Below are 15,196 nucleotides of genomic sequence, written 5' to 3' on the forward strand. Positions count from 1 at the left end.
AGCTTGTGCTCTAATGAGAGATAAATATGAGCACGGCCTTGTCACATTTGACAAATCGTCTGAGACGTTCAACAAGCTGTCACCGCGCGGAAAACACACATACATGCACAAAAGAATTGCTGCGGGCTTGTAATTAAACATGCTAATATCTTTAATATATTTTAATATTGGAGAGACAGAAAAGCAGCTCCCGTCTCGAGTTGGGCAAATTTGCAAGATGCATGCAAATAAAAAAAAAAGAAAGAGAGAATATTCTCAATGTGAACAAGCTAATATGGAATATTTAACATCTGATCATGTTTCCCCTCCTTATCTGCACGATTCAAAATCATACACGAAATTAATACGTAACATTTGACTGTAGGAGCAATGAGTAATTTCTTTGCTAATTTGAAGCAGGTAGAGATCTGTAATTTCCTCAGGCTGCCTGACAGGCTCATTTCCATGCCAGGGCCTTTGTTTAGTTGGTTATTTATAAGAAGAGGGCCCCTGAGCCATGGTGGCGACATGCACCATCTACACACACAGCACAAAGCTATCTGGAAGTAATCCACATCGGGGACATTTGCATGGAAAATGTAACATGGATTATAATTAATCTAAAGTGACATGGGATTATAAAAGACAATGTAAATGAAGCAAGGGAAAAAGCTCTTTCTGTCTCTTCCTTGCCCCCCCCCACACCCCCCCCCTCCCCCCTCCCTTATATCTCTGTCTCTCTCTTCCCCTCTCTATCTATCTGCCCCTCTTTGTTTAAAGGATCTTGGTCTTGGAGATGAAGTGCGCAAACACACTGCTCACTTGGTCACACTGTAATCCCTTCCCTGGAGATCTCCATACGGACGGACACACACACACACACACACACACACACACACACACACACACGCACAGATCTGAACATTTCAAGCTTGCCAGAGATTTAGGGCTGAGGATGGAGATGCTAAATCTTACTACTTTAAGCTGGGAAAAGAGAAAAACAAGGCCCTGTCTCTGATGATAACCCTAGCATAACAACACACTGACACACCAGACTCCCTTTTGCATTTTCTGGCATTTGACTTTCTGAAACCTCCTTTAATCCAAATGCAAAATAAAACACCAAAAACCCCCACTAGCAATATTATATCTGGCTTCCTAGCCAAACTCGCAGCCGACCCCAAGGCGATTCCTCGAACAAATTATTCGCAAAATAAAAAATAAAAGGGAAAAACAGTTTGGCTTTATTACATAGACTCCTGACATCTGATAAACTACACTCGGGGACACGCGCATACGTAAGCACGCCTTAAAGTAGGAGGGACCCGGAGACTTTTTTGCATGTGTGCGGTGGTGTTAAATGACGCCGGCGGTAATATGCGGCGGTAAATGCATGGATGGTGGTTCCCCGCCAGTCCGTCAGACAGGCCTGTCAGAGAGATAGAGCTGAAAGATAGATGACTAGCTAAACTAATAGGCCCCAGCCTCACTCAGCTCTCCTTCTGCCTCATTGAGCCTCACATTATGGAGCTAGGTATGGCATGCTAGGAAGAGGAGGTGGGGAGGGAGTTTGAGATGGATAGAGGGCGGGAGTTGGAAGGTGTGTGCGTGTGTGAGGGGGAGAGTGGGGTAAGAGAGAGGAGACATTAGTAGAGGGAGAAAGAATAAGAGAGAGAACCCCATGCAATGACAGAAAAAAAAGGAGAGAGAGACCCCATGCAATATTCATCCCCAGCCATGGATTTCCATCTCATACATAAAAAGACCATATGAATTCTTATTTGGGTAAATCAAATCTAACAAAGCCAGGGCTATCCCGACCACAGCCTCGCAGCGGAGGCATTATGTGCTCCCTACCTCGCCCCAAAATAACAAAAACACCAAGCCGCCTTGTACAGATTGTTGCCCCTCCCTGCTTACAACATTGCCATTCTTACAAACGAATAAGCACTTCTTTCTATCTTGCGTTTTTTTTTTCTCTATGTGAGGTAATGCCTGGTGATGGGGTCACAGATTGGACAACAATTAAAGGATGGATTGAGCCAGGGGGAAAAAAAAACAGGAGAGAAAGAAAAATGAAGGGAGGGTGCAGGAGAAAAAAAAAACTAATTTAAGGGTTGCAAGGATGCGGTGCAATATTAGAAAAACATATACACAGGCCCCCCCATCTAATCCTGCGCTTATGAAAAATTAATATGTCATCGGAGAGGGCACAAGAACGAGAAAAGATTAATGCAAGGCGCTTATAAATTACAAGCACGCAAACTGATTTGATTAAAAAATAATCTGGGGCCTGGACATTGCCTGGTAATATCCACAACACTCAACTTATCCCTCTCTCTTTCTCTCCATTTTTTTTCTCTCTCCCTCTCCTTCTTTCCCACTCCCTGTCTCTCTCTTTCTCTTTTTCTCTTTCTGTCAGATGGAAACGATTAAAGCAGGTCACATGGAGGCTAGTCAGCAGCGTTCACATGTTACACACACGTTAGGACCTTATCTGAAGGCGAGAGAGGGAGAGATGAACGATAACTTAGAAAAGAAGGGAAGCTTACGGTTCATATGTGTTTTGTGAGTGTGTGTGTGTGTGTGTGTGTGTGTGTGTGAGTGTGTGTAAGTAGTATATGTGTGTGTGTGTGGACTTACGGTCAGTTCTCCTGCTGTCAGTCAAGTCCCGGTCAGTGAGGTTGAGTCCAGGCCTGGAGGAAGAGCGAGGAGGTCTCTCACCGTCCTCAGCAGTATCTTCTGAAAGTGCACAGAAGAAAAAGAATGACTACATTACCCATGATGCTTTCTTTTTTAAAAAAAAGAGAAAAAAAGCACCCTCTCTCAAAAGAACCCTCCCACTGTTTATCAGATATCAGATATTGCTATATCATATTAGTCATTTTGAAAATATTCCTGCTTGTGTATGTTCAGTTAATCCTCATAAAACCCCTTTTTTTCTACACAGAGCTTAGGTTTACGCTAAAGTACAGTTTATCTCGCTAGCAAATAATGCGTCTAGTGACTTGAACACATGTTCTGTTGAAAATAGCCCCGCTGTGCCACTTTTAGCGGGTGAAACGTAATACACACTGCCTGAAAACGGGGAAGTTGTGTGGCAAAAAATATGTCCTACATGGAAACTATTTAAAATCATTTTGGTTCCCTCTTTACAGAAGCCACTTTTTAAAAAAAACATTAAAAAAAATAATAAATAAATGTATTTAAAAACAGGCATAATAATGTTTATTTGTCCAAATATTTCCTTTTAAATAAATGTTTAATATTTCCCCACTTTATATTTCAGGTGAGACAAATATTCAGATCACAGCACAGACAAAATATTATTTTTACCATTTAACTGTAATTTAAAAAAAAAAAAAAAAAAAAAGCATGAAAAGCTACTTTATTAATAACACAGAAAAAAAGAGAGACCAATATTAGGAGTATTACGGTAAGAAAAAAACCACATGTAAATACTGTAAATGTCCACTACTGTCCTATGTATTGATATTCTCTCTTTATATTTCTGCTACCTCTGTAAAAAATCTGCGTGCACACACACACGCACAGACACACACACCAACACACACACGTGCAGCTCTGTACTATTAGCAGATTAGCCTGCCCATCTCTGAGAGTTCAGCCCCTTGTTTGATAATTCTGTGTATCTGCAGTGTTCTGCCAGTGGATTAAAGTGTGTGTGTGCGAGTGTGTGCGCGCCCTGTGTGTGTGCGTGTGTGTGTGTACAAGTGCGTATGTGTGTATATGTGTCGCCAGCGCAAGCTAACACTAATCCTAGCCGAGCCCCAGCGCTCCCTTTCATCCAGCCATCATTTGTCTCCGGCTGGGCTGATGTCACTTTGTAATGAATTTTGAGCAGTCTGAGAGAGGCCAGATAACCAGGCATGCGCGCGCGCACACACACACACACACACACACACACACACACACACACACAAAACACATACATACACACACATATGTACACACATATAGCTAGTAGGACCCTGCACCATCTCAGGCTAGCACACACAAATGCAAAATCAAACAGAAACACTTGCACACAGGCGTCAGATCATACACACACACGGTATCATATTCACACACACACACACACACACACAGAGCAAAACCGTTAAAAATTTCATGTCTTCTAAACGGGGGGAGGAGGGGGGTCTCTTTCACCACAAACCCCCTCACTCTGCCAGAGAATGAAGCTGGTGTATGTGTCTGTGTGCGAGTGTGTTTGTGTGAGTGTGCGTAAAAAAGCTGCGCTCATCAATCCTGCACTGCCTTAATAACCATATTTTATAACACACACACACACACACACACACACACACACACACACACAGAGTCATATTCATAGAAATCAGGCAAAGGGTGCATTGAGGTCAGCTTGCATTTGCATACAATCACTTTGGCCATTGTATGACGAGCACAAGGGGTCTGCAGAACCCCCCTCGGAAACATGATATGATTAACCCTTTCACATACAGCGGGGTGCACACACGCGCACACACACACACAACCAAAGAGACACACAAAGACACAGACAGACACACAGACTAAGTGCTGGCGCCGTTGCTTTAAGCGCTAACACATTAAGTGGACATTATATACAGCATGAAATTTTCATGGCAGATGCTGGCATGTGATTGAGGAGGGAAATTGTGGTTGTGTGTGTTCGTATTCATGAACGCCGTTGTATTTTTGCATTTGCACACGCGTGTGAACGCTGTTTGCATTTTGCACATGTCTACGCACAGACTATTTCAAGGTGTATGTGTGCGTCCTTGTACATGTGTGTGTGTGTGTGTTTGTGTGTGAACGGGAGAGAGACTGGGACTGCACTCTGCTCCTGATGTTTTATTAATACGTTGGTGACAACGGGGATGAAATATCTCCTGTCAGCCACGAGAGCCCGGGCTGCAGAAATTGCAATTTTCACTGCTGGTGCTGCAGCGTCCATCTTTGTATTTTAATTCACCCCACCTTCGTATAGAGGGGGAAGAGGAGGGATAGCATGTGTGTGTGTGTGTGTGTGTGTGTGTGCGTGCGCGCTTGTGTAAATGTTGTTGTGCGTAGTGGGTTCGAAAGTCTTTCATCACTGGTTTATCTTTTCTCTATACTTGACTTTTGTTCGATGCCAAGGAAAAGCAAATAGCACAAATCGAACAGCATGTTTCACAGGAGAGTGAGAGAAGAAGGGGAGGGAGAGGGGTCAGAGCAGAAATACACAGAGAGAAAAATAAGCTCTCGAAGATCTCACACACTGCAAGGTCAGGACAATGTCTCAAAAGAAAGGATAAAATAAAATAAAAAAATCTCAAAAAGCAGAACGAAAAAACACACCTTTTTATCTCTTTTGTTATTGTCTGCCTTCAATCCCTCACTGCATCATATGTACCATGTGTAAAGAATTAGATATATACCATTGCTTTGACTGAAAGCAGTCTGTTTTTATAAAGCAGATTATTTGTATTTTTATTAGTATATAATAATCACTATTATAATATACTGTAGCTTTTGAATTTACATCATAAATCGCCTGCGACTTTAAACAAAAATGTAGATTAAATACAACAAGTTAGTGACCATTACCATGCACATATCTGGCAACACATTCAGGACTAAAAATAAACAACTTTATGAGTTTAACCTTAATTTGTTTGATACTGCTCGATAGGTTTTATATCACATTTTATACTAGCAAATTAAACTCCCCCATTTTCCTACAGGACAACAAAGAAAGGAGGACATGGCTCTGGTGAAAGTGGCCACAGATGCATCCAGTGCTTGATCATGACATTACTAAACCAGCATCCTAACTAACCTCTAGGGGGCAGTCTACCTGTAGCTTGATAGGACACCAGAGGAAAAGAGAGACAATGAACAGAGAGAGGGAAAGAGAGGGAGGAATGAGGGTGAAGAGTGGGTGAAGAAAGAGAAAAAGAGAGAGGAGAGGAGGGGTGATCATCTGGGCCTCATCAGTGTTTTTTTTTTCACTCCTTTCCCCTTTTAGTCGGTTAGATCTTTGGTGTGTGTGTGTGTGAGTGTGTGTGTGTGTGTGTGTCTGTGTGTGTGAGCGTGCGTGTGTGCATACGGGGAATGTGTTTCCACACTGAGGACATTCCCAGACGAGCTCTCTCAATACATCAGCACAGCGTCTGCCCTCTGACTGACCCTGACAGTTACACACCACACGGGTGTGTGCGTGCGTGCGCGTGCCACTGCGTGCGTTCGAGTGTGTTGGTGTGGATGTGCGCCATTGATCAAGTGAGTGAGACAGCGACTGCATGTGTTTGCATGTGAGTTGTCATGTGCAAGTGTGTCTGTGTGTGTGTTTGTAGGTGTGTGTGTGTGTGAGAGAAAAAGAGAGGGAGAGAGACACAGAGGAGAGGGTTCTGCGGCAGGGACTCTCTTAACCATCAACTTAATCGCTACCAGAGGACGCACAGAGCAAAAACTTTCGCAGTCACCTTCCACTGCCTTGCACACACACACACACACACACACACACACACATACACACACACAGGGAGTGGGTCAGGCTGAGGAGGGTGTGTGATTTTGGCAGCCTGGTGGGACTCTCTTTGATGTGGGTCGGTCGGAACATTAAAGCCGGCCGGTGAGCTCGAGCTAACCGCAGACCCTGGGTCCGATTACCCTGCAACCAACACCAGCCTATATTTAACCGTTAGAGAGGAAGAATAATTAAGTGAGTCTTGATCAGGGATACAGCCAAATCAGCCTGGTTTTAGATTCAACTATTAATTGGAAGGCAGTGTAACCAATTAAGGCCCTGGATGAATAACTCTCTTGTTTGTCCAAAAAAACCTCCTAAAATCCTTACACATATTTAGTTTACACGACCTTAGAGGAAAACATGTTCTGAATTATTCCAGTACAAATTTAAGTACAAAAATATTTTACAACATCTTACTTAAAAACATCTCAGTCAAAAAATAAGATAGAAAAAACAGGCAGGAGAAAGATGTATAAAGAGAGATGTTTGGAAAGAAAAAATGGAGGAACAGACATATGGGAGATGGAGGCAATGGAGGATGTATTGAAAGTGTCAGTGCAGTGTGTTTGTGTGTGTGTGTGTGCCCTCTAGCTGTATAATGACCTGCTCTGAGACCACTCGCTCCCCTTCCCATCTCCCCCTAAGGGCCCATAACCGCCATGCCGGGTCATTATGTGCCCGGTGGAGGACTCAGTCGTGGAGCACACGACGGTGGAGCGATGCAATGCAGAGAAACTGGACACGGAGCCTCCAAAATGGCTGAATTCATTAGCTGGGCCGAGCTGCCTCTAATTTGCTTCCTTAGGGCTAGGATGGTGCTCATTAAAGGGGTAAAGGAGTCAGAAGAAAACACTTTTTTTTTTTACATTATTGTTTATCTTAAATCATAGACACTATGAAAGCGGAGCATCAAGAGAAACAGTAATTGCTGCCAAAGAAAATATCATTAGAAATGCTCTAACTAGTAGAGTGAGAAACTACTATTGTACAGCTGTTAGGACTCTGCAGTTGTGCTATACGTGTAGGATTAATAACAAAGACTAGATATGGTATGTGTCCAGTGTATCTGTGGTAGTAACGCAGCCTTAATGTTTTGCGTAACACCCATGACTGCCATGTCTCCCCCACTTAGCCGTGATGTTGACGCTGATTTCTTCCTACAACTCTGGTCATGTCCCCTGTGAGACCACGTGTGCATGTGTGTGTGTGCGCGCGAGGAACAGGGGGCCCTGTGATGTCACATTCCTGCGCCGCGCGTGGCTCTAGTTTGGCCTCTAGGTTTTAAAGGGGAAAGCTTTGAAACATTACACCATCCCACACAGTCACAGCCACGCACACACGCACACACACACAGTCAAGGGCCAGTGGTAATACTGCCAGGGTAATAACCTTACAGACTTACTGATCTCCCTCCCTCCCGTTCTCTCACCCTCAAATCTTTATTTACCCTACTCTCTCTCTTTATCCCCCCCCCCTCTCCCCTCGTTCTCCCTGTACCTTTCCCCCCCGAATTTCAGCGCGTTTAACAAGCATTTAGATCTTAACCAGATGTTGTTAATGTAGCATGTCTAAAATACTAAACATCAACCCAGCGGAGAGGGGCTACAGCTCCTGCACAGGGCCTGGGAATAACTGACACACACACGCACACACACCTGCACTCGCTCACACACACCTACGCACGCAAAAACCCTCCGCACATTTACTCCCACACGGCGCTCAATGTATTTCATGCGCCGAGGTCCACAGCCCACATGCTAACATGTAAACACACACACACCAGCACAAGCAAACACACGTGTTTCCATCCACACGCTCTGATCCACCCACACACACCCACTTATTGCTTAAAACACATGAGAACTTATTACAGCAGCAGAAAAAAAATGATATATAAATATATATATCTATTGTTTCAGGTTGACTCTGAGAGCCAGACAATAGGATTGTCACATTTAATACGCTCCTGGTGTGAATGTCAATAAGTTGAACTGACAGAATAAGCTGAAAAAATGACTTTTGTGTAAAAAACGCTTGTATCAGCAGCTCCAAATTTGCTTTGTTGTTGTCAATTACGACTTCCTGAGACACTTCATTGTATTTTCCTTCGCTCAAATTGCCCGCTCCGCTGTCTTGCAGGCGACTAACAAAACACCTATTACTCTTTTGAAAAAAAAAGAAGAAAAAAATCATATGAATAAACATAGCCAAGATTAAAGGCTTGCGTGTCTTGCTTGCTGCGCAGACAGAAACTGTTGTTTCGTGTTAAGAGGGGTTTCATTCTCAGTGCTGTGAGCACTGGGGGGGATGATGTTAATGATTCTTTAATAGCAAATACAAAAGGTTTTCACAGGACAAAAATATAGCTTCAAAAGGTTCAGTAGTGGAAAAAAAAAAAAAACGCCGCAACACCTGGCCTTATACAATAGGCTAGCACACCTACTGTACACCTCCACACGTGTGCACACACACACAAACACCTGCATCTTACACAACAGCCATATTGCATTTCGGCTGTTTGAATCACCTTAGGCTGAGTAGGTGAATCGAGGAGGCGGCACGGCAAGCTTACTGAGGGATTTAGGAATAATTTGAAAAGAAGATTCCTCTCCTCTGTTTCATCTCTCCCCCCCCCCTCCCTCCCTCCATCCCTTTCTCTATTTTCTGTTTTTCCTGGTCTTTTATGATTCCTCGGTCCAATATTTATCTAGCCCCTGATTATAAACATCTGGCCAGTGGGGCAGTCTGCACAGCGGCAGCCGCAAAACACACACACACACACTCGGAGAGTCACACACATAGTGGAAATATCACACACGCTCGCCAACGTGACCCTGTCAGGTCCAGACCGGAGGATGGAGGGAGGGAGGAACAGAGAGAGAGGGAGAGAGTCGGACCAGACAGAGACAGAGAGAGAGAACTAGGAGCTGAGGGTTAATGGCCTTCCCATCTCTGTGATAAGAATTCATTCTGTTCTATTACCAGCACTTATCTACAGAGGCTGCTGTCTTTCCCCTCTCTCTCCCTCACACACACACACACACACACACACACACCTACACACACGCACGCACAGCGAGGGTCCGAGATCGATAGATGAACCTAATGAAGAAAGCAGCTGTTTCTCGGCATACCTGCTCAACTCTATCAGCCCAACAAGATCTCCCTGCCGCATTCATCTGTCTATCTATCCATCCATTTATCTATCCACCTATCTATCCATCTGTCCATCTATTTTTATATCTTTTCACACAGCTATCCATCCATATGCCTATCTGCTCCTCCGCTGCCTCCATTTATCCCTCTATCTGTCCATCCATCACTACACTGGTAAACAAAGATACCAGCAGGATAGATATAGTTTCCAATTGACCAGACTGGTCCTTGTCATGTATTCAAGGTTTATTTATTTTCCGAGAACTAATGCGAGGCAGGAAATCAGGGAATCTAATAAAATGGCTGCCGTGGTTTAAGAGAATGGCTATGTGTGTATGTGTGTGTGTGTTTGGGTCTATGCTTAAAATAGGCCTGTGACGGGCAGTGGCCAAATGGATAATGCTTAAACAGATCTTTATCCTATTGGGCTACTGTCCCGTTTTTAGCTGCATAAAAACCATCTGCTTTCAGAGGCACCAAAAACAAGACTGTAATCCTGGATGGAAATCAAAGAAAAGATTTTGGTAGATAGAAACGCAGTTATAGGAGCATGAAAAGTTGCATTAGTTATCGGTGTAAATTTTTATCAACAAAAATTTGAGATTTCGGCACAACGGAAATGTGAATCCGTATTTTCAAGAACTACAAAAAACATTTTGTATGCAAGCTGCATTCAGTATAACTATATAAATCTTAGCCTGGATTACAATGTGTTTGTGTGATTTACACAAAGAATTATGACAAAAAAAAAATTCCTATTCATTTTCTACGCTTTTCTATGACTACATTCCTTCTTGATGGCCACCACGGTTGAGTTTCGGACCACCACACAGCGGCCATTAGCGCATAACAATTTCATATACCGACAATAAGTCCATGTGACACATCTTTTTGCCATACAAGAGTGTGCAAAACAAAAATGTGTGCATCGTCAGGGCCTTATTATGTGCTGAGCTTAGGGGAGGACGGCAGGACTCTTCAACATAAGAAGAATAGAGTCACGGAAGAAAAAGAAAAATATCTTCAAGCCCAAATATTCATTAGGTTGCTCAGAATCATCTCCAAAAGGACCACATGGAACCTGTAATACATGGGCACATATGTTCACATGCAACACGCAACACACACACACACACACACACACACATGAATACACAGACCTGGGGCAACTGCCCCGGAGATGGTATTCGCAGACGGTTACAAATAAGGAGTGTTGGCTTTCCTCTGACTTTCTCAAAAACATGCAAAAAATGTCCATTTCATTACTGGCTAAACAATGTCATATGGGCCCCCACTGGCCCTAATAGAAGCAGACAAAGACAGAGCAGCACACATATGCTTTGAATAAATCAGATTACTGAGGGAGAGTGGGGGAGAGAAAGAGTGAGAGAAAGAGGGAAAGAAAGAGAGACACCGCCAGACACTTAGAGGATTGACAATATTCCCTTTTCTTGCTACCTCCACCCCTCCCTTTCTTCTTGCCTTCACTTTCTAACCCCCCCCCCCCCCCCCCCCCCCCCAAGCGGGATCTGTTTTAGATTTGAGCCAGTGCTAGAGCCATATCTCTACCTTATCTCTGCTAGCCGTCAGAAAACAGAAAGCTCCATGTTTCCATGCATTAGACTCCCGGCCCCTGACACGCCACTTGAAAATCTCACAGCCCCTCAAAATGGTTGAGCAGGAAAATAAAACAGCAAAGATATCATTTAAATCAAATGAAACGCAGGTTACTGGGTTGCATTGATATCTTTTTTTTTTTTTCCTTGAAGTGCGCTCTGATACAGTGTCATATCAAAGAAAATGTCAGCCGTGAAAATTATGGAAATGCATTTTGGCATTGTGACAACAAATGTCACCCAATATCCCCCAAAATGAGATCACTCTTTGACAACCACAAAGCGTCATTAACTGTATTTGAAAGGCCATCAGGATTTGAAGGGGCTGTGACATTTCCTTCCCCCTGACCACCTCTAGGGTATCGAACCCCATGAAGATATCCCGTCGTGTTTTTGGCTCCAATTATGCCAAAGCACTTCTCTGATGACTGTAAAGGGAAGTATTGATTCTCCTTAAAGTTGTAACAAAAAAAAAAGCGTAGACAGGGTGGGGAATATGTTAACAATTTGAAGAAAAAGGAAAAATCAATATTCAAATGACTCCTTATATTGATTTATAATTAAGTCTTAATTGCGGCTAAGGCTCGGACTTCCAAACTGCCGCGTGACGTTAGCCGGGAAAGAAGATAGGGGAACATTATTGATACACTTTAACAGTCGTGGTCGCCCAGACATTGATTCAGCCGTTTTGCGGTGCCTTTGGCATGCTCTGAGGATCTAAATGCACGTGCATTTGAGGCGCAGCACACACACACACACACATATACTTGCTGGGAAAAGATGCACATACACCTGCATGCGCAAACAAATACACACACCTAAGTGAACTAACACAGCATAATTAACCTTCATCCGGGAAAAGTCAGGGCTGCCTTATCTGCAAACTTGACTGTGCATATGTGTGTGTGTGTGTGTGTGTGTACGTGCTGTAATTACACCATTAGGTGTGGAACTGATTGACTTCAGATGGGGTTTGTGGAGGTATTATTCCGGACAAAATAAGTGAGTGAAAGGAATGTGTGTGTGTGTGTGTGTGTGTGTGTGTGTGAGAGAGAGTGTGAAACGTATGCTTATTTAAGCTCACCTGCAGGTTTTTATGTCCCACTGCATTTATTTGTGATCCGACCGAGTATCCCTTCATGTGCTCCAACTCATGTGGCAATGTGCGAGTGTGTGTTCAAATCTGTGTGTGTATTTGTCCCCACGGGCCTAATCAGGTATCAGATACCTTTTGTTTTGGGAGCTCATTGATGGATGAAATCTTTATCTGTGCTATTGATCAGGAGGGCGCGGGTCCTAAACTGTCTGTCTAGCTGCCTGCCTGCTCCAGCTCTAACAAGATTGCCAGGGCCGAGTATATCAGTTAACATTTAATCAATGGCAGCTTAAGACACTGGGGCTAAGGGAAAGAAGCCCACCGCTTCAGCCCCCTGCCCCAAACCATTACCCAGGATTGAATGGGAACTATATGTGTGTGTGTGTGTTGGGAGGGGGTTCCAGATGATTACAAGGGATTGGGTCTGGTTGATCACATGTCTTCAGGGGACAGAGGTGTGAGTATGTGTGCGTCAGTGTTTACAGGCATGCGAGCGCTGGCTTGTCGATACATGTTAATACGTCAAAAATGCCAGAGGGGGTGATGTGTGCTACGCTGCCCGCCGCCGCCGCCGCCGCTCTCAAGAAAATAGGAAAACTGAATGAAGTGACTGATGTGTTGGGAAAAAAAATCGCCATTCAAATCAAGTGAAGGCTTCAAATTGAACACGCCTGTGTGGAAAAAAGGAAAACACACACACACACACACACACACACACTGCAGCGGAAAGATATGACATATCAGGCAAATGCGTGATTTCTTTTTTCTGCCTCGCTTGCAAAAAGCCCCCTGATGGTAAAATGCAAAAAAAGGAGAGTCAGCGAAAACAGAAATATGATCAGTTAGACTTTTTTTCTTGCTTTTTTTTTTTATTTCACCATCAGCTCATCTGACTGTAAATGAAACCCCATCAGATCTAAGAGGCAGATCCTTCGTCTCTCATCTCCAGTTTTTTTCTTTCATTTTCTTATTCACGCTATCGCTGGATCTCATCATCATCAAATCTCATTTTGAGTGAATTAAAGATGTACTTACAGTATTTGCCTATGCACTGCACGCGCACGTGTGTGTGTGTGTATGTGAGAGTGTGTGAGGCTCAGAATGAATGTGTCGGTGTGTATGCGTGCGTTTGTCAGGGGGTTGCTCTGACGGGGGAAGCCCCTCTCACGTCCCTGCCTTTCGTCCAAAGCCTGGGAGATTCCCACCACCAAAAATCAATGTGTGTGAGAGCATATGTGCGCCTGTGTGTGTGTCAAGGTTTTGTAAGACAAATCTCTCCAGCGTGCGCCGCTTTAGTGCTATTGAACCAGGCTTCGATCACTCGGCCACTGTGAATAATGCAAGGGAGGCTACTGCTCACTTACAGCACAGGATGCTTGCATGTGTGTGTGTATGTGCGTGTGTGACAGGATGGTCCTTTTTCCCTCTTGCAAATGCAACAGGGCAGTTCTTCGACGTTCCTCCACTTGGCCCTCTTAATCTCGTGTCAGATACAGGAACTCCCACATTGATACTGTCTCTTCGAGTGTGTGCGCCACATGTGTGTGTGTGTGCGCGCGCGCGAGTGTGTATGCTGGAGGCTCCTACAGTAGACGGGAAGAGCTTAACTCAAGCAGACAGCTCAGGCCTGCACTTTGACACACCCTGACTCATTACATACAGCCGGCACACAGTGGAATATTGTCATTAAAAAAGACAATTAGATATGAAGTCAAGGGAGCATCACTTACACACACATGGACACACACGCCTGCAAACACACAGCGCAGGAAATATAGGTGAACTCATCTTCATATCCCCAGGTATATGAAGCGGAGATATTAATAATCAGGATGTTACAGAGTAATTAAAATGATTCCGAATGATGAGTGTATGTGTGTGTGTGTGTGTGTGTTTCTGTTAATTAAGCTGAATGATTTGATATGACACAAACCGTAATGCTTTAATGGTGTCCTATACTTGATGTGGCTGGAGGGGACGACCGTTGACGGGGCTATAGGGAGCGACAGGGCAACACGCACACATGCACGAAAACAGATACAGCTGCTCGTCGGCCCTGCCTGAGAGGAGCATCTCCTTTTTCGACATAATTATCTGTGTCATCACTTATGAGGCAATTAAACAAACATCAGTTCCTATTTCCTCTCCCTCAGTCTCTCCTCTTCCTCGTCTCCTTCTCTCCTGCCATCTGCGCTCCCATCGCCTCTCTTCTCCTCTCCTCTCCTCTCCTCTCCTCTCCGCCTGCTCCTCTTCCTCCCCTCCTGTGTGACTCCAGACAAGGTTTCAATTTCAGCATGCTGATTGTCTCATTGCCGACTCTATGCATGTCTAACACTTACTGGCACTCTGGGGACCGGCAATACACACCATAGAATGCCTATTACACTCCCACACGTTTCTGGTGAGTGTGTGTTTGTATGTACGTGTGTGTGTGTGTGTGTGTGTGTGTTTTTGTGTGCAAGAGGTGATGAGGGTGTAAAATGCCTATTACGCTGAGAGTCTGGTCTCTCTTACACTGGAGAGAATTCTCCGGCGCCTAAAGAGCAGAAAATTGCAACGCTCCTCTTCCTCACTCCCCATTAACCTGCTTTTGAAACAAAGGCCTGACCAAGGTGTGTGTGTGTGTGTGTGTGTGTGTGTGTGTGTGTGTGTGTCCTTGCCCATTAGCCCTATGTGCCATCATGGGTAAAGCACCTTGTGGGCCCAACCAAGCAGAAACACCAGCGTCGTCTGCATATACCTCACGTCCTCTTTGTTTTCGGTTTCTTTAACCGCCTTGTGCCGGCTACCTTTTTTACATAACAGCACCTTCTGTTCGCCATGTTTTTGTCTCCC

General features: G+C 44.2%; 1 protein-coding gene across 4 annotated transcripts in view; it reads right to left on the reverse strand.

Moving 5' to 3' along the window:
* The window catches only part of zfhx4 (zinc finger homeobox 4), an 87,181-nt gene that overhangs the window by 16,702 nt on the left and 55,283 nt on the right, over positions 1-15,196 (reverse strand). For all 4 annotated transcript variants that reach the window (XM_050056742.1, XM_050056740.1, XM_050056741.1 and 1 more), the window contains exon 7: positions 2,623-2,721. In XM_050056742.1, coding sequence (XP_049912699.1) covers positions 2,623-2,721 — 99 coding nt within the window. The remainder of the gene's footprint in view (positions 1-2,622; positions 2,722-15,196) is intronic.

The sequence above is a fragment of the Epinephelus moara genome, chromosome 11 (genome assembly GCF_006386435.1).
Source record: "Epinephelus moara isolate mb chromosome 11, YSFRI_EMoa_1.0, whole genome shotgun sequence".
Taxonomy (NCBI): Eukaryota; Metazoa; Chordata; class Actinopteri; order Perciformes; family Serranidae; genus Epinephelus; species Epinephelus moara.